The 26,693-nt window shown below is 39.5% G+C and overlaps 1 protein-coding gene across 1 annotated transcript; it reads right to left on the bottom strand.

The window, feature by feature from the left end:
* Positions 1 to 17,430: 17,430 nt before the first annotated feature.
* LOC149189236 (putative LRR receptor-like serine/threonine-protein kinase At1g67720) lies at positions 17,431 to 25,059 on the bottom strand. The gene is made up of 15 exons (XM_089410161.1): positions 24,999 to 25,059; positions 21,401 to 22,061; positions 20,713 to 21,191; positions 20,501 to 20,627; positions 20,322 to 20,393; positions 20,135 to 20,203; positions 19,954 to 20,025; positions 19,782 to 19,850; positions 19,352 to 19,605; positions 19,004 to 19,212; positions 18,753 to 18,879; positions 18,605 to 18,673; positions 18,234 to 18,423; positions 17,966 to 18,098; positions 17,431 to 17,839 (listed from the first exon to the last, which is right to left on the bottom strand). The coding sequence occupies exons 1-15, from the start codon at positions 25,057 to 25,059 to the stop codon at positions 17,498 to 17,500; spliced, it is 2,934 nt and encodes a 977-aa protein (XP_089266287.1). The 3' UTR covers positions 17,431 to 17,497.
* Positions 25,060 to 26,693: the final 1,634 nt, after the last annotated feature.

The following is a 26,693-nucleotide window of genomic DNA, read 5'->3' on the forward strand; positions in this document are numbered from 1 at the left end:
TCTCTTAAATAGACTCTGAGGATGAGGGAAACTCTCGAAAGGGTAAAAGGGGCTCCTCAATTTTGAAGAGCTTGAAATTTTGGAGGGGTTGTTGCGGTGGCTACAACAATTGGTGATTCACTGAGAGAACTCCAGTATCTCGAGACACCTTATGGCCTAACTTAAGGGGGACCTCAAATGGTCCCTGTGTCTCTCCTTTACATTTTTTGGCTATCCCTGATTTGCGAAAGCTCGACCTTTAACACATGGAATAAGGCATTAATTCCTGTTGGTTCGGGAAGGAAAAGGAAGTTGAAGTAATGATATGATCTTTAAGGAATTTTGGTATAATAGTAATCATACTCTGGTGTTACTCCGCTGCCAGTGAGCCTAAACAGTACCCCAACAGAGTCACTACCTAGAAATCACAAATGTTTCTCTGCTGCCAGCAGCCTAGACAGTACCCTAGCGGATTCGTTGCTTCACCTTTTTGCGCAGGAAGCCTTTCTCAGTCCTTTAGCCCTTATTAGTTAATGGATATGATCTTTGGCACTTATTCATCTGTGATTATTTTCACTTATTTCACATGGATATGTAAGCCTAGGCGGACAAGGGATCCCATCTTATTTGGCTTGAAAAGAGGTTATTTTTGGTTTTTCAGGGACGTTATTGTTTTCCAAAAATATGTGTGTGCCCAAAAGTTTTCTTCAGCTTCCCCTCATTCCCAACCCAATGGATGAGCTAGAACAATGCAAAATTCAGGGCAAGTAAGCAGCTGGGATAGGCTGACGCGAGCAAAAATGACCGTGTGTGCTATCAAGTTCCCCAGTACTGTCAATTTTCAATACTCTATTTTGGTCGCGACTTAAGGTTTAGTCAAAAGGTGGTTCCATAGAGCACCCATGGGAGACAGAGTGCAGGGCCACTTCAACCTCAACCTAACATCCCAAAATTTTATTTCAAATCAAACGAAACTCAAACTAAACTGAAAAAACAAATTGATGAGAAAGGAAAACAAAAGGGGAACTATAGTACAGGGTGGGCCTAGCAACCTTGAGGGTCGCTAGGTAAAGTAGAATTTGAGGTCTTGGTCATTCACAGAAAGGGGTTCAACCCACCCTCCTAGGGTTTTCGACTTATAGGTATGCTAGCCAATTTTCTCCTTGACTTGGAAAGGACCAATCCACAAGGCTTGGAACTTGGTGTCTTTTCCCTTGTCCTCATGGGCCCGATCCCACTTAAGAACTAGATCTCCCACACCAAATTCACAAGTTCCCACAAACTTCTTGTCAAACCACCTCTTAATCCAGTTTTGGTGAATAACAAATTTCTCCCTGGTCTTTAGTCTCTCCTCTTCCAATCTAAGGAGTGTGTCAATGTGGCTTTGAATGGTAGGGAAAGGGGAGCCTTGTGATTCTTGCGACAGTTTGAGGGATGGGAGATAAAGGTTAGGAGGTAGGATGGATTCTTTCCCATAAACTAGGAAGTAGGGGGATGTACTGAGGGATGGTTTGGGTGTGACCCGATCAGCCCACAAGGCATTGTTGAGTGCATTGTGCCAGTTTCTTTGGTGGGAAAGAAAGGTTTTCTTGAGGATGCAGATGAGGTTTTTATTGGTAGATTCTGCTAAGCCATTCCCTTGCGGATAATAGTTGGCTGAATGTTTTAAAACAATATTGTTCTCCAAAGAAAAATCATACAACTTTAAGGATGAAAAATATGTAGCATTATCAAACACAAGTGAGGTTGGGACACCAAACCTGGCCATGATGTATTGATTGATGAAAGATATTACCTCATCGTTGTTGATTTTTCGTAACAGGATTGCCTCCACCCACCTGGTGAAATAGTCGATGGTTGTGAGTATATACATGTGCTACTTTAATGAGTTTGACACGATCTATGCAATGAAATCCAACCCCCATTATTCAGAAAAATCTTCTACCGCTATGGGTTGGAGCGGGGCAGATGACCGAACCTGTCTTCCTGCGTGCTTCTGACAGATGGGACACTTTCGAGCATAAGCATGTGTGTCCTTGAAGAGTGTGGGCTAGTAGAAACCTACTCGCATAATCTTGTGGGCGGTGGTGTTGCCCGCATAGTGGCCTCCCGTGGGTCCATCGTGAAATTCTTTCAACACTCTCTAAGCCTCGTCATATTCCAAACATATTAGTAGCACGCCGAGGTGGTGCTTTCTGAATAGGTTTCCATGGAACATTTGATATGAAGCAGCCATGAGACTTATTGCTCTCTTCTTCTTTGCGGACAAAGTATGTCGTAGGTTCCCCTACACTAGGTATTGTTTCAGGTCAAAGTACCATGACGAGGCATCGTGCAAGCCAAGTAGTTCATTCTGGTACATTTTGATCTCATGCTTCCAGCCTTCTACCTCTGAACCCTTTTGATCTGCAGCCTCGATGGTTATTTTAAAAAGCTCATGCCCTTTCACTGTATGTGAGGGTTTGAACTCCAAATCATATTCTTGAAGAGAAGTCATCCAGTTGGCTCTCCTCTCACCTATCTCTTGTTGGAAGAAGAGTGATCTGATGATCGGGTGCAGGACCATTACTGTGACGTGGTTTTTGAGAATGTATGGTCTGAAATGTTTCACTACTTTGTAGACTGTGTACGACTACTTATATATGTCGGGGTAATTAAGTTTGGCGCCTTGCAACCCTGTATTCATGAAGGATATAGGATGTTCATCATTGTTGTTATCCTTTTGCGTGAGGATCGAAGCTAAGGAAAAATCTAAGGTGAAAATCTATAAGATGAAGTCCCTACTGAAGTCCAAGTTGAAAAGGGAGGGGACCTCAACGATTACTCTCTTGATGTGATCAAAAGACTCCTTTTCTTCTTAATTCCATTTGAAAACCGAATCTTTCTTTATCATATTCTGCAAAGGTTTAACAATTTGTCCAAAATATGAAGTAAATTTGCGGAGAAAACTGATTTTACCAAGGAAAGACTGCATACCTTCTTTGTTGCTTAGTGGAGGGATCTGTGCTTAGTGGAGGGATCGGGATCGGGATCAACAGTGATTCCATCTTTGGTGATGATATGCCCAAGGAGATTTTATTCGGAAACCGCGAATATACTTTTTTTAGGGTTGAGCAAAATTCCATATTTCCACCATCATTTGAAAATCTACTTCAAATGGTGAAGGTGATCAGACCTCCTCTTTAAAAAAACAGTGACATCGTCAAGGTAGACCACAACACTCTAGCCCATTAAACCCCTGAAATCAATGTCCATCACTCTTTGGACGTTGCCCTAGCATTGATAATCCTGAATGGCATGCGAGGAAATGTGAACGTTCCCCACATTGTTCTGAAGGTCAACATAATCAAGTCTGGTTCAGCTACTAAGACTTTATTGTAGCCAGAGAATCCATCAAGGATAATACTTCCGATCCTGAGACAATTTGGAGAATCTGTTCCATAGAGGGGATCAGGTAGTTGTCTTTGTTTGATGCCCAATTGAGGTTCTGGAAATCAACGCATAAATGGATCTCTCCAAATTTTTTATGTATTGGGAAAAGATTGGATACCCACATAGGGTGTCTAACCTTGAAGATAATTTGGGCATCCAACAACTTCTTAAGTTCCCACTAGATAAGGTGTTCTAATGCGGGATGCACTTTCCTCAACTTTTGCTGAAATGGTTTGGCCCCTTCTTTCGTAGGAATAACATGTTGGATGATCCACGTATCATAGGTTTTTAGGTTGTCATACGTCCAAGAGAAAATGTCGTGATACCTCTTAAACAGGTTGATGAGGGCTTGTCTTGCCGTAGGAGAGCATCCCAGTCCTATGTTGACGAATTTGGGATCAGACTCGGTTCCAAGGTTGATTTGCTCGTGCGAGAGGGTGGAACTTTGGTCCTTGGTGTTCGGTGAGCCCTAGAAGTGATTCTATAAATCAAATATTTTTTCTAGCATGACCAGTCCTTTAGGTATAGGATTTCCCTTACATGAGCCCGCCTCTTCCCGCAGGGACCTTTCATGTTCCTCCTCCTCGATAGTTCCATCCTTAAACACTTCTACATTTGTCATGAACTCCAGTATTTGTTGGCCATCATTGAAACGCATAAGTTAGTTATATTATCAGGGACAACCAGTTTATAAATAATTTCAATTGAAAATCCATCCCTAAGGGGTGTAAATCTGGTCACTACATTGGCTAGAGTATCAACAGTGACATTATTGAATCTAGGAACATAAATAATGTTAAAAGCTTTAAAAGAGCTTATCAGACGCCATACCTCTTGCAGGTAATTCTTTAGGTGCGGTGAAAAACAATAAATTGTGTTGTGTACCTGTCTTGAAATAATTTTAGAGTCCCTGATTACCTTCAAACAATCCGCCTTTAGATCTATGGCTTTCTTGAGGCCAAGGATCAATGCCTCGTACTCTGCGGTGTTGTTGGTGCATTGGAACTCTAACCTGCAAGAAATCAAAAATATTTTCCTTTTGGGATCCACCAAGACACAACCCACTCTAGCTCCATCATGAGTCTTGGATCCGTCGTAATATAATGTCCAAATTCCATCACTGAGCATGGGTGGGTCTAGAGTGTGTAGATTTAGAGTGCAAATTTCATTTTCATTGGTTGGGGAATGTGATGGGAGCTCCAGTTGGGTACTAGGGGGAATGGTTGATGTTTTGGACTAATATCAACCGAATAATGTCTCGATAAAACACACCCTTAGCTCCTCTTAGGTAAAGTTGATCGGCTTGTTAGAGCCTTCAAGACCAGTAACAGTGTGTTTCATGCAAGGTTTCTTGTTGACTCCGATTTGATTATTCTTTCCATTATAGGGTAACCATAAGTGGGACCAGTCCGTGGCAAAGTAGCCTTGAATCTTGCAGGACCAGTTCCTATTAAGGAGTAACTCGTAGGCTTCTAGGATGTCAACTACAATTATTTCGATAGACTGATGCATCCAAGAATCGAAGGACAACCTAATTATAACATTATTCAATTCACCTATGGTCGGGACTTGGGACCTATCCAGTTGGATGATCTTAACATCTGTTTTTTGGTTTAGATATTTATCTTCTTGCAGACCAACCATGGCATGCCGCTTGTTGGTGCACCAGAGTCGATGAGGTAGTTGTGCACATTGTAGTTGAAGATCTCGACGGTCAAAAGGAAAGGAGGGGTTGAACTTCTTGAGTTTGTGTTGGTGGCATTTACAATGGCTTGAAGGTCAATCACGGCCTAAGATCGGCCTAAGGAGTTAGCCCTGGATTGTAGGTTTTAACCCCGTATAGAAATTACCTGCATACGAATTCTAAAACACAGAAAATAAACAATGCGAGAGCATAACACATAAAACACATATACACAAAGATTTTCCCCTTGATCCCAAAACCAGGACTACCAGCTTGATTTTTCATTATTTTCCTTTCAATGTTACAATACATATTTATACATGTCGAATCATCCAATACCATGTATTGAAAATCATCGCGTCCAAAACCATGGACCGAAAACCATCACATCCAAAACCATGTGCGAAAAACATGCTCAAAACCATAGGTAGGTCCACCCAACCTAATATAGGGTCCAAAAGAAAATTTCTCGAGGCGCTGCCCCAGACCCCATAGAGGGGGGCTACCTGGCCCCCTCAAACCCACTGTGACCCCCCCGCTGCGCAATCGGTGCAACAAAGGGGGGGCTCTGCCCCCCCTCTAACCCCTCGGTTCACTACGTGGGCTATTCGTGGAAAGAATAACACAACCCAACATTCTCCCACTTGTTGTTTCTTTCCACAGGGTGCCACAAGAGAGCTTAGCCATTTATCCAGCCCTACAATGCCCCATTGTTTCTCTACATTAAGAGAACTTCTCAAAGCTCACAGATTTTGTTAATGCATCTGCAGTATTCTTCAAAGTGTCCACCTTTACCAGCAACACCTTTTTGTCTTCTATCATATCCCTCACAAAGTGATACTAAACATCAATGTGCTTTGTCTTTGAATGGTAAGCAAGGTTCTTTGCCAAGAAAATTGCACTTTGGCTGTCATAGTCTATCCTTATAGCTCCCTGTACTAACCCATACTTGAACACAATCTCTACAACCAAACTGCTTCCTTGCTTGCATGAATGGCTGCCATGTATTCTGCCTCTGTAGTTGATAGCGCCACTACAGATTGTTTCTTACTCATCCAACTGATTGCACCTCCAAATAGGTTAAACACACACCCACTTGTAGATATTCTCTGATCCAGATCTCTAGCCCAGTCTGCATCAACAAAGCCACAGATATCCAAAACTCTATCCAATCCTGGTCTTCCTTGGTAGCATAAACCATAATCACTAGTGCCACGTAAATACCTGAAAACCCGCTTCACTATTGTCCAATGCTCCTTCCCTGGTTTTGACATAAACCTGCTCAATACTCCCACTGCATGTGCAATGTTTGGTCTAGTACATGCCATCGCATACATTAGGCTACTGACTGCACTTGCATATGGAACACAGGACATATCCTCTTCCTATTCTTGTGTCTTGGGACATTGTTCAGCAGATAACTTTACACCTACAGGAATAGGAACCTTCACTAGTTTACTATCCTGCATATTAAACCTCTGCAATATTGTCTCAACATACTTCCTTTGGTTTAACCAAAGCTTCCTCTTTGCTCGATCTCTTTTAATTTCCATGCCCAAAATATAGTTTGCGGCACCAAGATATTTCATGTCTAATTTGGAGGACAATTGGGTCTTCAAATCATAGATAATTTCTTTGTCATTTCCAACCAGCAACATATCATCCACATACAAGACTAGATAAATAACACGGTCACCAATTAATTTAAAATACACACAGTGATTTGCTTTGCTTCTGGTGAAGCCAAGTCCCCGTATAAATGTATCAAATTTCTGATACCACATCCTTGGTGACTGTTTTAACCCATACAGAGACTTCTTTAACTTGCATACCAGTTCTTTCTTACCCTTCACCGCAAATCCTTCAGGTTGCTTCATGTAGATCTCCTCTTCTAGATCCCCGTGAAGAAATGTTGTCTTCGCATCCATTTGTTCTACCTCAAAATCAAAAGTAGCAGCAATAGATAAAAGTAATCTAATAGAAGTTACCTTGGCAACAGGAGAAAAAATATCACCAAAATCAATTCCCAGCACCTAGGAATAACCTTTTACTACCAACCGAGCTTTGTATTTCTCCAAATTTCCTTCTGCATTTGTCTTCTTCTTGAACACCCATTTGCTACCAATGGGTTTCCTTCCAGCCGGCAACTCCACCAGATCCCAAGCCTCATTTTTGTGCAAATATGCCATTGCATCAACTATGGCCTCTTTCTAGAGTTTTCCATCCTCTGAATCTACTGCTTCCTTCACATTTTTTGGATCATCATCAGTAATAGATAAAGAAAAATTTAAACAGAAAGCAAATGGACTATACCTTTCTGGCTGCCTTCTTTCTCGAACTGATCTTCTCACACCCAAAGTTTGTGGCTATTCATCTTCTTATTCATCCTCTGTTGTAGAGTCTGATTCTTCCTCCTTTAGCTCAAACTTTATCTTCTCAGGTTTCTTTGTTTGGACTTCATGTTTAATAACATCTTTCACCTCTCTAAACACCACATCTCGGATGTACACAACCTTCCTTGTTACTGGGTTCCAAAGCTTATAACCCTTTAAACCATCCTCATACGCAATAAAGATGCACTTTTCAGATTTACTATCTAACTTGGTTCATTTCTCCTTTGGAACATGTACATATGCATCACATCCAAATACCCTCAGATGTGAGAGAGAGGGTTTCTTACCAGTCCATACCTCTTATGGAGTATTATCCCCCAACGCTAATGAAGGTGATCTATTGACCAGGTAACATGTTGTCTCCACCACGTTTACCCAGAATTCCTGTCCTAACCCGGCACCACTGAGCATGCTTCTTTCCCTTTCCATCAATGTCTTGTTCATTCTTTCTGCAACTCCATTTTGTTGAGGTGTATATGGAGTAGTCTTCTGCCATGCTATACCACACTTCTTACAAAATTATTCAAATTCTTTACTGCAAAAATCTCCACTGTTATCTATCCTCAGCACCTTTATCTTCTTCTCTGTCTGGTTTTCCACCAGAGCCTTAAATTATTTAAACCTATCAAAGACTTCAAATTTCTTCTTAAGAAAATATATCCATGTATTCCTTGAGAAGTCATCTATAAATGATACATGGTACACAGACTTACCCAGTGATGGAACCTTCACAGGGCCAAACACATCACTGTGCACAAGCTCTAATATCTGTTTCGCCCTCTTACCACCATAGGGGAAACTCACCCAATTTTGCTTCCCATATACACAATTTTCACAGAAATCAAAATCCAGACAACTATTACTCATACCTTCTACCATACCTTTACCATGAAGTATTCGAAGGCCCTTCTCTCCAATATGTCCAAGCCTTTGATGCCACAGCATGGTCTTCTCTCCAGAGACCGCAAGATTTTCTGCTCCACTTTCAGGAACCACAGAACTGTTGCACCCATCAACAACAGTGCTACCTTGCATCTTGTACAGAGCTCCAATCTGAACTCCCCGCATCAATACTAGTTCTCCCCAAACCATATTGCAGGTATCCTTCTCAAACATTGTTTTTACACCTACATCATCCAGCTTGCTTACAGAAATCAGATTTCTGGCCAATGAAGGATATGTAGAACACCCGGAAGTGTCCTAACCCTTCCACCTTGCAACTTCAACTTTACTTTTCCACAACCAATGATTCTAGCCTTCCTATCATCCCCTAAGAAGACATCACCACCATCGTATTTCTCATACTTGCAGAACCGCTCTCTATGGGGAGTGAAGTGAAACGATGCACCTGAGTCAATCAACCATGCCTCATGATCTACATGTGTACTTGAAGAAGCCAAGTACACATCCCCACCTTCATCTGAAGTGGTTTTCACCTCTGCGGAAGGAGCATCATTAGATCCCTTTCCTTTGTTAGGAGCTTTAGATTTACAGTCCCTTTTGTAGTGCCCTTCCTTTCCGCATTTCCAGCACACCACCTTTACATGTTTTCTTGGAGATTTAGATCTCCCTCTAGATTTAGATCTCCTACTCGATGACTTATTTTTGTTTCTATTCTAGGACTGTCCTCGTACAGACAAGGCTTCACAATTCGGGCTCTCCATATTTTTCCGTCTCATCTTCTCCATCAGCAAGGATGAGACTATTTCATCAAACTGCAAGGCAGTTGCATTGCTACCTATTGCAATAACCAGACTATCCCACGAATCTAGTAGAGAACACAACAAACTAATGCGCTTATCTTCATCTAAAATTTTGATATCAACATATGATAACTGAATTACCATAGTATTAAACGCATTCAGATGCTCTGTCACCGAGTCTCCATCTTTCATCCTCAAGTTATATAGCTTTTTCAGTAGGAATAGTATATTCACCAGAGACTTAGATTGGTACAAAGTCCCTAACTTTTCCCACAAAGCCTTCGCAGTAGCTTTCCCTGATATATTCAACAATACTGAATCTAAGACACACAATCGTATTCTGCTCTTTGCCTTCCGATCCAACTTCTTCCCTTCTTCATCAGACACTCCCATTGGTTTAGTACCCGGATCTACCGCAATCCACTAATCTTTATCCACCAACAGATCCTCCATCTTGAGTTTCCACAACTCAAAACTCTGACCATTAAATTTCTCGATCTCTATCTTTCCACTACTCGCCATCTTCTTTCACCACTAGAATCGATCTCGCAGATCTCCCACTGAACAGGGTCTACCACAAGCCCGAGCAAAACCCCTCAGCAACAAAGGCGTCCCCTTGAAGCAAAAACAACTCTAATACCAAATGTAGGTTTTAACCCCATACAGAAATTACCTGCATACGAATTATAAAACACAGAAAATAAACAATGCGAGAGCATAACACATAAAACAAATATACACGGAGATTTTCGCTTGGATGCAAAAACCAGGACTACCAGCTTGATTTTTCATTATGTTCCTTTCAATGTTACAATACATATTTATACATGCTGAAGCATCCAATACCATGGACCAAAAACCATCTCGTCCAAAACCATGGACGAAAACCATCGCGTCTAAAACCATGTGTGAAAAACATGCACAAAACCATAGGTAGGTCCGCCCAACCTAATATAGGATCCAAAAAAAAATTTCCCGGGGTGCTGCCTCGGACCCCGTAGAGGGGGGCTACCCACCCCATTCAAACCCACTGTGACGCCCCGCTGTGCAATCAGAACAACGAAGGGGGGGCTCTGCCCCCCTCTAACCCCCCGGTTCACTATGTGGGCTATTCATGGAAAGAATAACACAACCCAACATGGATGATGAGGAAGGTTTTGAAGCGGCGGGAGGCGAAAAAGGTTTTGATTATCAACTCGCGTTGGCCGATCAACTTGCACATCTCATACAATGATATGTTGGCCCATGCCTTCTTCATGTCCTCGATGATATTATATTCCAAGTATACGAATGAAGTGTCTTCCAAATAGGATTGTGAGGCCGAGGTGGTTTTAGTTACAACCCCTTTGGTCGAACTTTTGGGTACGGATGTGTCTCCTTTGCCACTCATTGGGGATTCCTTAGGGATTTGGCCACGTGCCCCTTTGGGGGAAGGGGTGGATGGATGGCTAGAGTTAGTGGGTGGAATAATCCTTCTTAACAAAGCCATTTTCTTATCTTCCAGTGTGGTGTCTAACACAGGTCCATTACTCTTGAGGATGTAACTTTTGGGAGGCTTCGGGGGAGGGGTGTCGCCCATGATGGCCTCTTGAGCGGTCAGAACCTATCCTCCATGGATGATTTCGAAGGCTAGAATAGCAGAGGGAGAATCATCATTGGGGGCGAGGTTTCCTCTTCAAGGTTGTTGGTTTCATCTTCACCCTCTCTTGTGGCATGATCTTCTAAGATTTGGGTTACTACAACGGTCATGTTATGGAGCCACTGGGGGCAGGTCTTCTAGGAATGAGAGGCCTGATGGAAAGTGCATAAATTTTCCTTTCCCAATTCTTCCACATTGAAGTTCGTACTGAATCCCTGAGGTGTCTTAGTGGGTGGATTGTTGGTCTTTCAAAAAAAAGGTTTAGCGGGTTTCTCTCCTATAGAGGTGTCACTAGTCTTCCTTTTCAATTCAAACACCTCATTAGTCAGTTGGTTTAAATTTTTGGATAATCCATCGAAATCAAAGGAATCTTTGTCTTTGTCAACAGGCTTACTAGTTGAGGCTTGATTTTTCTTAGCGGATGGTTCTTCTTCCTGTCGCAAGTCGTGCTTGAGGGCGCCTATAGAGAGTAGATATTTCTCCACTTCTAGGGTTGTTGAAAATTTTTCTACCAGTGTGGGTTTAGCTTCACGTTTAACGAACACGACAATGTCCCACAGAAGGTCTATGGTCTAATAATCGATTGTGATGGAGTTATCAAGGGCCACATTTTTCAGGAACTTATTCAAAATGGTGGTGAACCATTAGTTGAAACCTTTCACCTTCTCCTTCTTATGGCACTTCAACGTACTGAGCTCGGTGAGAAGCATAGAAGGCATCTTGTCTTTAGAAAATTTATTAAGAAAGGTCTTCTAGAATTCTTCCCATGTTCGAATCAAAGCTACAGGCAGTGACTGATACCAGGTGGCGGCCTTATTTTTGAAAGTGTGAGGGAAAATGTGGCAAGCCACGTCATCATGTTGCACCCTCATCATTTGAAAGGCTAAGTAGAAATTGTTAATATGATCATCAGTCGAGGTTCCCTTTTTGGGGTCGAATTTCGGGAGGTTCTTCTCGAGATGGCGGGGCATGTCATGGAGTTGGCCCCTGATGCCTAATGGATATTGAGCCATCCAGTCCAATGGTTGATGACGGTTGCCTCTAGGTGGGGGAGGAAAAATGAGGCGGTTGTTGTTCCCCTTCGACTCGCTCCCCATGCCTGACCCTTCGCTGGTGTGGGGAGGGTGCTTGCCATTCCCTCAGGGAACTCTAAGGTGTCCTAGGTCTCTAGTGTTTCTCGCATTCCTGAAGTTCCTCAGGTTCCCAGGGAATCTTAGAAGCCACTCATTATTGTAGACATTAATGTGGCCTCTAAGTTTATCCTCGGCCCCCTGCCCCAGGGCCCCTTCAGTATTCTCTCTTAGAGGTTGGTTTTTCATAGGGGTATCTTCTAGGGGGCATTGATTTTTTCCCTGTGTTCCTCCCTGTCGTGACTAGTTGTTTCCCCCGGTGAATGTACTCTTGGGGTCCTCTCCTTCATATGCCGGGGGGCTTTCCAACCCCTCGATGGAGAGCCTTTCAACGACATCTACATAGCCATCGAGCGCTAGCCCAATTAACTGTGATACGGAATGAACTAGGATGCCTTGATGCATGTGATGAGGCGTGGAGGTGCAACGGTTGGATAGGGGGTTAGTGGTAGGGATGAATTTTAAACCCTGGAAAACTGACAAGTAATAGGGCGCATGGCCCTGAGATGTTCTTGGTGACTTCAAACAAGGGAAGTTCCTATCCTTCTTGTGCATCTTCAAGAGGGGGAGGGAGGGAAACCCCTTACTGGGGTTTCTAGAAATGTGGACCGAAAGGGGGATGGTACGGTATTTCAAGAGTGGTGGGGGGATGGGATTGGTTACTAACTTGATGGGAAGTTTCAATGTGAGGGCATGCATTGGTACCTGTCATCAGGCCCTCCTTCTAGCACCAAATATGTTGATGGGCCGACATTATCCGCCAATAGTAAAGGGGATCTACCCGATGTAGGATCCCAATTAGACCCTGGACCATTTGATTTAGGGATCTCATTCGGTATGTAGGCCCAACTTTCATTTAGATGAGTTGAGCTTGCTTCGGACGAGGGTGGGATGTGGGTTCAATTGAATGCTTGAACTTTAATAAATACAAGGAAATAACCGACAAAAGTTTTATAACATGCATACCATGAATAGAGATATTGTAAACAACATAAACCTTACATAAAATAATTGTTAGCAGACTTCAAATAAGACTCATTTCCATAAAAGAAAGTGCTTAACAACTATAAATTAGTTCACAGTAATAAAGCATCTATAAGCGTAAGTAAGCACATAATCAACAATAAGATTACGCCAATATCAACGAAACAATTCACAAATATAAGCATAGAGTTAGCAAATCATACATCATCCATGCGTAGCAAAACAAAGTTTGTAGCACAAGACAACACATGAATAGAATGTGTATCAAAGAACTGTCAGGAACATCCTATCCATCAAGCGAAGAATACTCATGGCACCACAGCATAAAAGATTTGTGTAATCCAATAGTGGAACATAACAATTACTCCTTGCATATATCAGAAGAGCATAAGTTCTCTCAAAACAATATTGTCCCAAAATAAGTCCTCAGCAAAAAATCCAATACAATGTGTCAAGAGGGTGTATTTATAAAATGAGGGTGGCTCTTGACCTACCCCTAACCCTTGAGCTTCCTCATGACTTTTCAACTACCTAATGAATCTTGGACTTCCTTATGACTCTTTACATTCCAAAAATGTCCTATCCTATCTAACTGCCAAAATCACAAAATAAGTTGATAATCTAATCTATCAATTTAACAATAGAAAGTTTAGGAATGTCCAGGTGGAGCTACTCCATTAGGTATGTGCGCCACAACTTGTATTTGGTTACAATGGGGCTAATATGCAGTTGTTCTTCATCATGTATGTGTAGACATTCCAGGGCATTCGGTATGAGAGTGGTCCTTTTGGCGTTCAGCTGATTCCCCAAGGTTACGAGTTTGGTGTACATTCTCAATGGTTCCACCACATAACTTGTGATATTCTCCTTTGTAAACACCAGTTCTTCTACGAGGGCTACCTGTCTATATGTATCGATGAATTCCTGATCTTCTCACAAGATATCTTCCTGCTTTCTCACATGCCCAACTTTCCCGATGGACGAAACCCCATGAATTTCGATCATAGACTCCAAACTGCTGAAAAGGTGTCTATATGAAGCAAACACCCTATCCACATCTTTGGCTATTTTGTCCTTTGACTGGATCTTGATGCATAGTTGGACCTTGGTGTTTTGCATGGTGATCCAATCCTTCTTCGGGACTATTGTCAATGCTCCTAGGTACTTGACAGACCATGCATGCATACTATCTAGGGCAACAACAACTTCCTTTAGCATAGCAACCCTCTCTTTTGTGTGAGCCTGTATAGCCAAGATCAGGGCCACCATGTGATGTAGCTTCGACATCTCTTCATAGACCATCTTCATGGATTCCCCGAGCGTCTATGCCTCTCCCTTGATTGCTGCTTGGAATTCTGTAGTGTTGGAGTTAATTAAATGGAGGGTTGCATTCTCTTCTTCTACTCTCTTTCTCTCGTGTTTTTCTCTAGTGGACTTTTGCTTCGATGCGTAAATCCTATTCTGGAGCTCTGTGATTTTTTTTCTCATTCGAGCCACATTATGTTCCGTCGTGGTCACAAAAGCCGTTCGAGCTGAGGCGATCATCTCAAGATTCACCGTGGTGTTAGGCATAATCTCCTTGGTTATGGTTACCGATGAGGGCTTCAGTGGTTTTCTACCATAATACTTTTTCCTCTCCTGCATGATCTTAAGGCTGACTTGGTCGAAGGTGAGCTTAGTGGGGTCTAGGACTCCCTCTTCTTACTCCTCCAGGAATCCTAGCTCTTGTAAGGGAAGGTGTCCTCTAGTGAGGGGAGTAGAAGGAGGAGCATCTAATGGGGCTAGTCCGCCTTGTTCTGTGTCCGGCTCATATGTCTTACTAGTTTCTCCCTATTTAAGCTTTCTGATTTCCTCTTCTTTACTCCTTTTTTCTTCCTCCAACCGCCTCCTCTCTTGTTCTGCTAGTGCTTGTTGCTTCTTGATCTCTTTGGCCTGCTTAAGATTTTCTTCTTGCTCCTTTAGCTCTTGTTCTCATTTATTCTTCTCTTCCTCTTCCCTGACTATTTTCTCTTGTTGTTGTCTTTTCTTTTCTACCTCTTCCTGGGCCCTTTTTTCTTCCCACTTCTTCTCTTCTAGTTATTTCTTCCTTTCTTCCTCTTCCTATCGCCTCTTCTTTTCGAGTTGGCCTTGATCACTTGACTCTTGTGATTGCTTGAGCTCCTCCTGCATGTTTGTCTTGACATCTTGTCTCTTCTTTTCCATGGCAGTGTTCCTTTATTCCAGTGTTTTGTTATAAATGTGGAAAATATGTCAAAAATCACATAAAATAAAGAGAATAACCTACATATTATTATTATCATTCTCATTCATATATATATATATAACTAACTTGTATTCTTTTAATATTTAAAAATTATTAAATTTATTAAAAAATAGTACATGAATATTTTTATAAACATGGAAAATATGTCAAAAAAAACACATAAAATAGAGAGAATAATATGTTCAAAATTTTGCTATTTAATTTTTGCTAGTTAAATTTGGTTATTAAATTTTTAATTTTCAAATTTACATAATATTTTATATAATATATTTACATATTTTGACATTGTACAACCTTTTTTTTCTTTAATTAATATAAATTATTTGTAAATTAATATTTATTTAAATAATTATTAACATATTCTAATCAAATATTTAAATAATATCATATCAAAATTTTATAAAATCATATTGAAATTTTATAAAATCAGTGTTTTATGTGAAATATGTTCATCATTCATCAAAATATGACATGTATTTAATTTTGTTAAAGAGTGACTCCATAAAGGTTGGTTGAATTTCGAAAATTATGGAAGAACCTATTATTGTTTTGAAACCAACGTTTCAGACTAACTAGGTGAGTCCATCATCAAGGCTGTCAACTGCAAGTTTGAGAAGAGAGAGCGTGGATGCATGGAGCGATTAATAGTTGATAGTTGATGGTATAATGATAAAAATGAGGTTGGATAGGTGTTTTTCTCTTGAGATTCTCATCTTCTCAAATTTTTGTGTAATGTTCATTATGTCTCTTCCATGGTGAGACCTAATGGTGTTAAAGAGTGACTCCATACAGGTTGGTTGAATTTCAAAAATTATGGAAGAACCTGTTATTGTTTTGAAACCAACGTTTTGGACTCACTAGGTGAGTCCATCATCAGGGCTATCAACTAAAAGTTTGAGAAGAGAGAGTGTGGATGCATGGAGCGATTAATAGTTGATAGTTGATGGTTTAATGATAAAAATGAGGTTGGATAGGTGTTTTGCTCTTGAGATTCTCGTCTTCTCAAATTTTTGTGCAATGTTCATTATGTCTCTTCCATGGTGAGACCTAATGGTGTTAAAGAGTGACTCCATACAAGTTGGTTGAATTTCGAAAATTATGGAAGAACCTGTTATTGTTTTGAAACCAACGTTTCAGACTGACTAGGTGAGTCTATCATCAGGGTTGTCAACTACAAGTTTGAGAAGAGAGAGCGTGGATGCATGGAGCTATTAATAGTTGATAGTTGATGGTTTAATGATAAAAATGAGGTTGGATAGGTGTTTTGCTCTTGAGATTCTCATCTTCTCAAATTTTTGTGCAATGTTCATTATGTCTCTTCCATGGTGAGACCTAATGGTGTTAAAGAGTGACTCCTTACAGGTTGGTTGAATTTCGAAAATTATGGAAGAACCTGTTATTGTTTTGAAACCAACGTTTCAGACTCACTAGGTGAGTCCATCATCAAGGCTGTCAACTGCAAGTTTGAGAAGAGAGAGCGTGGATGCATGGAGCGATTAATAGTTGATAGTTGATGGTTTAATGATAAAAATGAGGTTGGATAGGTGTTTTGCTCTTGAGATTCTCATCTTCTCAAATTTTTGTGCAATGTTCATTATGTCTCTTCCATGGTGAGACCTAATTTGTCTATTACCTCCTCACAATTTTACATACATTAAGTATGAGATTCTTTCTCCCGTAACCCTTTTATGATATATTTGTGCAATATTAAAAGTAATTTTTAAGAAAAAATAATATATTTAAAAAAAGTTATTTTAGATTATATTCCATATGGATTTGATTTACCAAATCTTAAAACTAACTAATATTTTATGAATTTAGAATCCAAATTATTCATCTAATCAAGAGAGGAGAAGTTCCATGATTTTAAGATTAGCTATTAGTTACACCACAATTATTTTGGTAAAAGTAATATACACTATATTTATAAATTGATTTTTTATTGTATATATAGATTCGGCACTTTAAACAAATTGTAAGACACTTTTATTGAACAGGGATTACCCATCAATTTTATGATTTAATAAATGTCTGCTAAATTTTAAAAAAATTAAACCAAACCTGAAGAAAAACAAAAAAACAAAACAAAGCAAAACAAAAACCACTGAAAAAGGCTTAAAAAACAAAGTCAGTAAAAACAACTCAAAAGTAATAAACACTATAACCATAATGTACACTGTGTACACTTTTAATAAACACTATAACCATAATGTACACTGTGTACACTTTTAGGTCTGATTTAGCCAATCTTCATTCAATGAGCCAATCAAAAGGGCGCGAACTCATATTCCTACGTGATACACGTTGATGTTGTTGTCATTCCACTCATTCCTTCACCTCCACTCGAATCCACGGATCTGGAGACCGGTCCTGACAAAACATCGCTACTTACACTACCAATTTCCTCTATAATTGAAACGGAAGCACGATGATCCTCTTGTTTGATTGCCTCCTTCAGCTCTGCAACTACCTCACTCACGCTCGGCCTGGACGATGGTTCAGCCTCAACACATCTCATCGCTACTTTGGCAACACTAGTGATAGATGTCATGTCGTAACCTCCGCCCAACTTCTTGTCTATGATTTCTGCTATTTTGCTAGGATTATCGTTGTCCACTAAATAGGGCTTCACCTATAAAATATGACCAAAAATATGGTTAATCTGGGAGAAGATGCACTAAAACATATTCTTAATTTAATTTTTAAGAGGAGAAGATGAACTATTTATGAATTATTTATGAATGATCACATTACTTACCCATCTAATCATGTTTACTTCCGCTACAGGTAGTTTTAGATCTATGGGTTGCCTACCGGATACGATCTCCAACAAAACCACTCCAAAACCATACACATCACTCTTCTCTGTCAACATTTGAGTGTGGAAATACCTGTCAAAGTGCCTCACAAAATTTTAGCAAAGTACCATGGAAAAGCTAATTGAAACTGCCTCTGCCCATATACTGTATTGAAACTTTTAACACCAGAATATTACAAAGAGAGTGCAAGTTATATGTCTGACATACTCTGGATCCAAGTATCCCGCAGTTCCTTTTACGGCAGTCGTAACATGAGTAGCCTCCCCATCGGTTGTCATCTTCGAAAGACCGAAATCGGCTAGTTTACCATTCAAGTCGCTGTCTAAAAGGATGTTAGCGGTTTTTATATCCCTGTGGATTATCTTTGGGGCGCAACCGACGTGCAGGTATTCCAGTCCTTCAATAGAAACCATAGATGGATAACGTGAGATATCATGTGGTTACGCATTCTTTGTACTTTGTAATGTCAAGTAGAAATCTAGAAATTTACTTCTGCCCTGATGTAACGACTATTTAACTTCCCACATTTAGATCATAAAAATTTCATGTGCATCAAAGAAATTAAGAGAAAGACTTACCTTGTGCTGCATCTAAAGCTATTTTGAGCCTTGTTCTCCAATTTAGTTTGGAATGATGTGCACTAGGACCTGGAAAAGAACCCATGTTGGTTATCTTAGCTATTTTATCAACTCAAATAAACATATACCTCTCAGCAGAAGTATTTACCATAAAGGTGATCCCTTAGGGAGCCTCCTGACATGTACTCGTAGATAAGCATAACTTCTCTTGATTCGTTACAATAGCCTAGCAAAGAGACCAAATTCCTATGATGGATTCTGGAAAGAAGATCAACCTGTTTATAAGCAAAATCATTAGCATGAATTTTCCCATAGATATAATATTCATGAGTAGACATTCTTACATTGGATCTTAGTTCAATCTTATTACATGATTGGAGTTCAAGATATGAGAATCACCTCATTCAAGAACTCGTGAACTCCTTGATGGGAGAACTGTGACAGTACTTTTACCGCTATGTCTATTCCCTGGGGCAATTTACCCAGAAACACCGATCCAAATCCCCCTCGTCCAATCTCCCGACTAAAAGTTTGTGTGGCCGCTATCATCTCTTCCAGAGTGAACACACGAGATTTTGTTGGATTTGGCACCACAACCATTGAGTGGTCTGCAATCGATTCAGGGGAGGTCAAATTCATGAGAATCAAAGCTCAAAAATCATTCACATGATTTCATGACAGGGACTACTACGGCCATAATATTTTATATTATTACAACAAATCTACTATTTGATAGTATTTGGTAACCTTGCGAAAAAACAGAACTTCGTTCCTTTTCCGTCCCACTTCTTTCATTGCCAACACCGTCTTCATTTCTCTTGAATTTATTGCGATACGCCACGATAGCCACTATCAACGCTAAAGCGAGGATTAGAAATCCACTTAGCGTTATTCCGAGGATGATCTTCAATTTATTCTTGTTTGTGTGGTGTAGAATCCGTTCCCCCTTATGTATTATGCATTCCCCTTTATGTATAAGTAAGTAAGGGTTGCCACAGTAGCTGCAACAGGCCAAAGAAAATTATTTTTCAAGACCGTCCTCCAGCAAGATTAATCAAAATCTTAACTGGATTGATTACTATTGTCTTCTTTTCTTATAGAAAATGGAAAGAAAAATATGAAATCTCAAATCGGATTTGTGTCAAAACATAAGTAATACGAAATGACATATGATTACCTGAATTTCAACGAACCATTGAGAAGTTGGGCAGGAATTACACCACTGAAATTATTATTTTCTATATTCCTGTGAAAATGAATTAGGGTATGAAATTTACTAATTAATTTCACTAAACTTTGAAGAAGAATGGCGAAAAGATAAACAGAAAAGGAAGAAAGAGGGGACGTACAATTCTTTTAGATATTTAAGTTCACATAGCCAGTTGGGAAGAGTACCACTCAAGTTGTTGTTTTGTAAATATCTACATAATTTACAAATTATAATTAAATTTTCAATTTTTGAAAATGCATTGGCTTAACACAAAAAAAGAAGGCAGAAAACTAAAAGTTGAATCTTGAAAAAAAACTTACAGTCCCTCCAACTTGATTAAAGTCGACAAATTTGGCAACGGCCCTATCAAATGATTATTGTCAAACGACCTGCTAATTTCAAACCAGTGGGTAAAATGCTTCACAGATGATTATTATCTCACATAATCTTCAAACACAAATGGTCATCCCATTCATAAGTATTTATTCCAAGTCTAAACCTGCTTACACTTTAATTAATGCGGTCAACTCTCCAATATCATTAGGCACCAATCCTCCAAGATTCCTTCCTGACAAATCGCTGGCAACGATACGATTTTCGTCAACATACAATTTCATGGTATGAATCTCATCAGTATTATGTTATATATGATTTCAACCGTGAACAAATCGGAAAATTGAACTTACATTCCCGAAATTCTTATGGGCGAAGTACTGTTTTCACAGACAAGTCCTTTCCACGGAATCAAAAAGCAAGGATCGGAAATCCAATCCTTTATGCCAAACTTGGTTTTGATAACCTCAAGAGATTTTACTGCATTATAAAAACTAGTTGGTTAGAAATTGAATCATAATTATATCAACATTTCGAGACTCAAAACATCGATGAGATAACTTACCATCATGCACATATGTTGCTGGTTGAGTGTCAACTATTTCGTAACTCTCAAAAGCGTTGATAATGGGATCGCTGGTAGCGTCATTAGTGTTCTCCAAGGCAAAATACATGTCATCTGTTTGGTTGGTTATGAAAGTTAGCTCCCGGGTAGAATAATTGCTCAGAGAAGTAATGGTTTCGGATCGTTGTTCACCATTTATATCGATGTAAAAAGATCTCCGTTCAGACATATTTAGTTTCTCAAGCTCTACAAAATATAACAGCAGCAATAATTTGTGACCATTGGCCGGTCTTAGAGTGAATTGAAAACCACTTTCCACAATAACCCCGGCCGTTTGCATGACAGCAGGTGGAGGAAGTTCCTTGGTATCGTTTGTTGAAATGGGCTCTTCATTACTTACAAACCGTACAGAAATAGAATTAGAAACAGTTAACTCAGATTTATATTTCCAGATCCGGTCGAATTTGTCTACAGGAAACCTGCTTTATTAAGCACACAAAACCATTCAGCTCAATCATTACTTAAACAAAAAAATCTCAACTCGTCAACAGTAATGCATCAAAATTGGGTCTCGCATGTCAAACTTCATTTAGTATCGGCGGTATAAGAAGCATCATTACCACTACTTCCCCCAACATATATACAGTTCAAAATAAGAATATCAATATATACAATTCAAAATATTCACCTAACAGTAGAATTTCCGCCAACATCATATCTCCATACCGATATCAACATTGTTCCTGGCTTAGCCTCTCCATACATGCCTGGACGGAGCGTCCTCAATTCGATAGCAGAGATAAAGGGATCATCAGACGCCGAGGTTCGGATCAAGCAAATGTACAGGACTCTGCCAGAACTAACAAATATTGTTTCATTATAACGTGCTGTGTCACGGTTTGAGATCGTCACGTTTCCCATAGCTAACATACCCTCTGTCTCAATAGAGAAAGCAAAGCTTGGAAGTTGTTTGAATCCACTGTAATTTCCAACTGCAAACCATAATCTTAAGAGATAAGGCACATCAGGTATCACAGGCAAGTGATAGCAAGACTTGTTGAGAGGCTTTGGGAAAACTCGTAGAGTGTGCAAGTAAGAACCGTAAGCATAGGCGCTCCCGATCTCTCCAGTTTGACCCACGTCTATGTAGTTAGCATCAGTGACCCATCTTATATTGTTTTCTCCGGTTTGAATTGTTTTCGCTCCACAGTTGATACTCAAAAATCCTTCCACACGACCAGAAATTACTTTATAAAACAATACCTTGTTGTTGACCAAATATGAAGCAAAATGATCCGTAGAGAAAACAGAAAAATTCCAACGGGTAAGAAGGCACTCATGACACGTTTCTTATGGTACTCATAAGAGGCAACAAACTCAGGAGCACTCCGACTAGCGCCATCCAACCGCTCCATTTGCCATGACAAATTTTGTCCATAGTGACACCCATTTTTTATAAAGTTCTCTCACAGTAGATTGAATGGAGGAGGATTCGAGCAAACGGTTACCTATTTCGAAAGAAATTGATATTACTCTTTACAAGGGATTTCTGGGCCTTTGCCTCTGCGCGAGTTTTCTGTGAAAGTCGAATGCATTTCTTCTCTACGGTATGTCTGAATAATAAAACACAACATATCCATAAATCACCTCACAGTCCTATCCTTACTTTTCAAAACATTCCAAGTGTCCTTTCGTTCCCCCTCGCTATATTAAAATGATTTCCAAAGGGTCTACTTGACATCAATCGCTATTGCTTTTATCCTTACTTTTCAAAACATTCCAAGTGTCCTTTCGTTCCCCCTCGCTATATTAAAATGATTTCCAAAGGGTCTACTTGACATCAATCGCTATTGCTTTTGAAATGATTCTTGAAGTTAGTGGAGCGAGAGTTGGTTTTCATGGTTTTCAATTTTAACTTTAGTCATGTCCTTTTTTCAAAAGATTCCAAAGGGTCCTTTCGTTCCCCCTCGCTATCTTTGCTTTTAAAATTATTTCCAAAGGGTCTACTTGGCATCAATCGCTACTGCTTTTGAAATGATTCTTAAAGTTAGTGGAGCGAGAGTTGGTTTTCATGGTTTTCAATTTTAATTTTTGAGACTTATTTTAAATTTAAGATGTGTTAAATCAAATCAAACTTGTAAATATAAAAAAAAATTTGACACACTTGGTAAATAACTATCCGGGCTTAATCTAAGGGAGATCCAAGATCAATCCTCATAGTTGCCACTATAACACCAAGAGTACATCCAACAACCTGCAAGTCAGATATACTAAGATTTTGGCAAGAGTCGAGACTCATGTAGCTGCCAAGACAGACATGGGGAATCTACTCCTTGAGCCACCACCACAAGAGGACATTGTACTCAATGAGATTTGAACCTTGTAAATATAGATTTTAATAAGGGAGTACACTAATTTATATAGGGAGAGAGGGGGTGGTCTAATTTTTAAAAATGTCTACTAAATGTTAGATAAAATTGACTAAAATTTTTTTAGAAAAGGGTTATTTCATTTATTTTTTCTTCCACAAAGTTAGAAAACAAATTACATTTTGCTAATACATGTTATGCATGTATTTGTTTGATACATATTAATCTTTAAAAATGAAGTTATGTTGATGGTGTTGTTGATTACAATTCATATTTGAGATAATTATAAGAGTATCATATGAAAATAATGTTGAAATAAGAGTCCTTTGAGTATTGATCTTCTAGAGTGTTGCATAAATGGAAGACTAGGTTGTGTGAGTAGCCCCATGGTCATGTCAAATGTGAGGATGATATATAAATATCAGTGTAAATAAACAAAAAACATAAAAACATAAAAACAAAAGATTGTTGGTCTGCATCTATAGTCGGTGTTGTCATCCTCAATGAAAGTCTTGTGCTAGACCTCATAGGCTCCATCTTCAAAATATTCTGTTACTTCCCATGTCCGCGAGCCAATGGAATAGCCTCCTTAGAGAGGGTGTTTGCACATGTGTTGTGTTCCCTATAAATGTGAGAAATAGTAAAAATATATGAAAGTTCACTTGGCGCATGAAATATCATTCAACAGAGGTTGAAGTCTAAGGTTGCAACATCTATTTAGACCTTTATTCTAGTTGATGATGAATTGTGAATCCCCATAGATTTGGATAGAAGTGATGTTCTTTTCCATAGCAAAGACTAGTAATAGTTTTAGAGCCGAGAGCTCTGCTAAGTTATTTGACCCTTCTCTGAACCCCATTTTCATATTGAAAGAGTGGTTGTCTTCCAAGTGCAGGACAACTCCACCACCACATATTTTCAGATCTCCATGTGTGGCTCCGTCAAAGAAGCCCCAAGGCCTATTTTTATTGATTTGTGACAACAAAGTGATTCAAATGTAAGGAGAAAAGGGTAGCTTAGGCAAGAAGTTCAAGAGAACAAGAGATTGAGCAATTGTGATTTCACGAGGAGTCGGTTTATCATTGAAAATAACTTTTTTTCTTGCTAACCAAGTGCCTTAGCCAGATAGAAGAGGGAGAATCATGAAGTCTCTTATTCCCTCATTTGCGACACACACTTGCTAAGCTACCTTAAGATTTGGTCCTTCCCACTTACATGCCTATCCCAACTTTCAAGAAAAGTAATGCTAGAGGATTTTGGTATAGGAACATTCGATCAGAGGGTGATTGACTAATTCCTCTGATTATTTTCATAGGCTGCACCAATTTGGCCCCTCTTTTTCTTGTCTTACGCGCAAAAAATCCCATGTGTGTATTTTTTTCTAGAGCACACCACATCAACAATCTAGATTTGGCTGGGCACTTAAGCTTCCAAAGGTGGTGCCACCACAACTCGAGGGGGTTAGGGGCTTGATCAGAGATGAGGGTTAGGTATCCTTCTTTTGGAGTGTAATGTCTTGAGGAGGAGAGGGTCCAAAGTAGCTCATCAGGGTCCTAAAAGATGCATATGAGTGACTCTCGCAAGGATCTAGTGAAGGTTGACCATGTTCCACTATAATATCTCGGAAGGTTCAGATGTCTGCCTAAAAACCATTTTTGGTTTATGAGGGAAGGTAATGACCTCCACTACTTCTAGTCCAAGGATCAATGCCCAGGGTGAGGTTGGTGCTTATGCCAACTTTCCAAGCAAGATTGATTTCAATTAAGGGAAAGGAGTTGACAATGGCCCTCCATATGATGGAGGCATTTGGTCTATTTCTTTTGGAGTTTTGAATCCAATCCTCAAAGGGTAGTGGAAAATTGTACTTCCTATAGACCATTGAAGTCCATAGACTTTGAGAAGCATTCATCCTCTAACCTGCTTTGGCTTCCATTTCTTGAGAAAAAAAGGTAGTTGTTTTAGTCCCCACCCTCGCCATGCTTTGGGCATGGAAATTTTGGACCATTTAGCCCATGGTGATGCACATTGTTCATAGGTTTTTGCCCAAAGAAATTTATAGCAAAATTTCTAAATTTTGGTGAGGGTGTCTTTCGGAATCTAGGAGAGTGACATCCAGTAACCTAGGATGGCCTCCATCATTGATTTAATTAGGACCAAACGACCTGCCCTTAATAACCATTTCGTGCTCTAGATCTTGAGTGCCTTTTCTATCTTTGTTAAGAGCCATTTTTAGTCTGGATTTGTGTAAAAATTGTGTTTTAAGAGGAACCCCAGGTATTTGAATCCATTCTCGATATTAGCCTCATTGAAAGGAAAATAGTGCATATAGGATCTCAACTCTCCTTCAGTTAGACCAAAGGGAGATATGGTTGATTTTTGGATATTGATTACCATTCTTGTGGTTGGTTCGAGGAGAGAAAGAGCTTCCTTGATTGTGCGAGCATCACTAGGGTCATTTCATAAATTACTTAGACTACATTTGTATATATATGTTTTTCACAAAATTTTAAATATAATTTTAAATTAAAAAAAAATTATTAAATTTTAATTGAAATTAAAAAGTGGGTGTGGAGTATGATGCAGAAGCATTCACCCAAGAGAAAAACCATTGTAATTAAGTAGACATGGGGGGTCATGTAGCTTTAGAGAAGTAGTTTCCTAAGTCTCAAGCTAATGCAATATTTATGCCTTTAGTGAGATTTAATTAGATAATGGAGGAAGTTGTAAAAGCTCTCAAATAAATGAGAACTGAGTGATGAATAAATGACAAGAGTCAGAAGTCAAATAGGACTCTTAAATAGTTGCATGATTCGAGGAATTAATTGAACCTAGACGTGGACCATCGAGCTAAACAAGGGGACTTTCTGTTTAAAACAGAGCTTAAATGATGGAATGGATAAGTCTCTAGAAGACTTGATTAAATGAAATCTACCATGTGTATATGTATAGTCAGTTTAAGAGTTTGTTCAGCAAATCAAGGAGAGGATTGATCAGATCCTTCATAGTGATCCAATCCAATGTATTCTTATAAATAGTGAACCTGCGCATTCAATTAAAAGAGAGCGAGACAAATAGAATATATGTAAGCCTACGGGCAGAGTCAAAAAAGAGTCTGCAACATTGAAGAACTGGCTTGTGCGAGACTCAGAGTCTCAGATATGTAATTCGTTGTTTATATTAATATATGGAGATGTTATTTCCTGACTGTGTCAGTATGCTAAAGAAGCATTTCATGTATGAGTTACTTGTGAATTCGTAGGCTCTGCAACAGGTTGCAGGCAGAATTCTGAAGGACGCAGAGGAATGGAGTGATTTAGAGGAATCACAATGGATTTTGAATCCAATTGAAGAGACAGAGGAAGCTCTGGAAGAGTGGCGAAGTGAAGATACGTTTAAGAGTTAAGCTCAGAGAACTTGAACAGTGAAAGGCGGAGTTATGAAGAAATACGCAAGAGAGGAATGATTCAGAGGAATCGAAATGGAACATCGAGTCCATCTGAAGGATCTAAGAGGACATTGATCAAAGAGCATGCAGAGTTAAGCTCAGTTTAGATGGCGCAGTAGAAACAGTGAAGGATTAGAACCTTCAGAAGAACTGAACCACAAAGAGAA

The sequence above is a fragment of the Pinus tabuliformis genome, chromosome 3_1 (assembly GCF_031772625.1).
Source record: "Pinus tabuliformis cultivar Carrire ecotype Pingquan chromosome 3_1, CPIR1, whole genome shotgun sequence".
In the NCBI taxonomy this organism is placed as follows: domain Eukaryota; kingdom Viridiplantae; phylum Streptophyta; class Pinopsida; order Pinales; family Pinaceae; genus Pinus; species Pinus tabuliformis.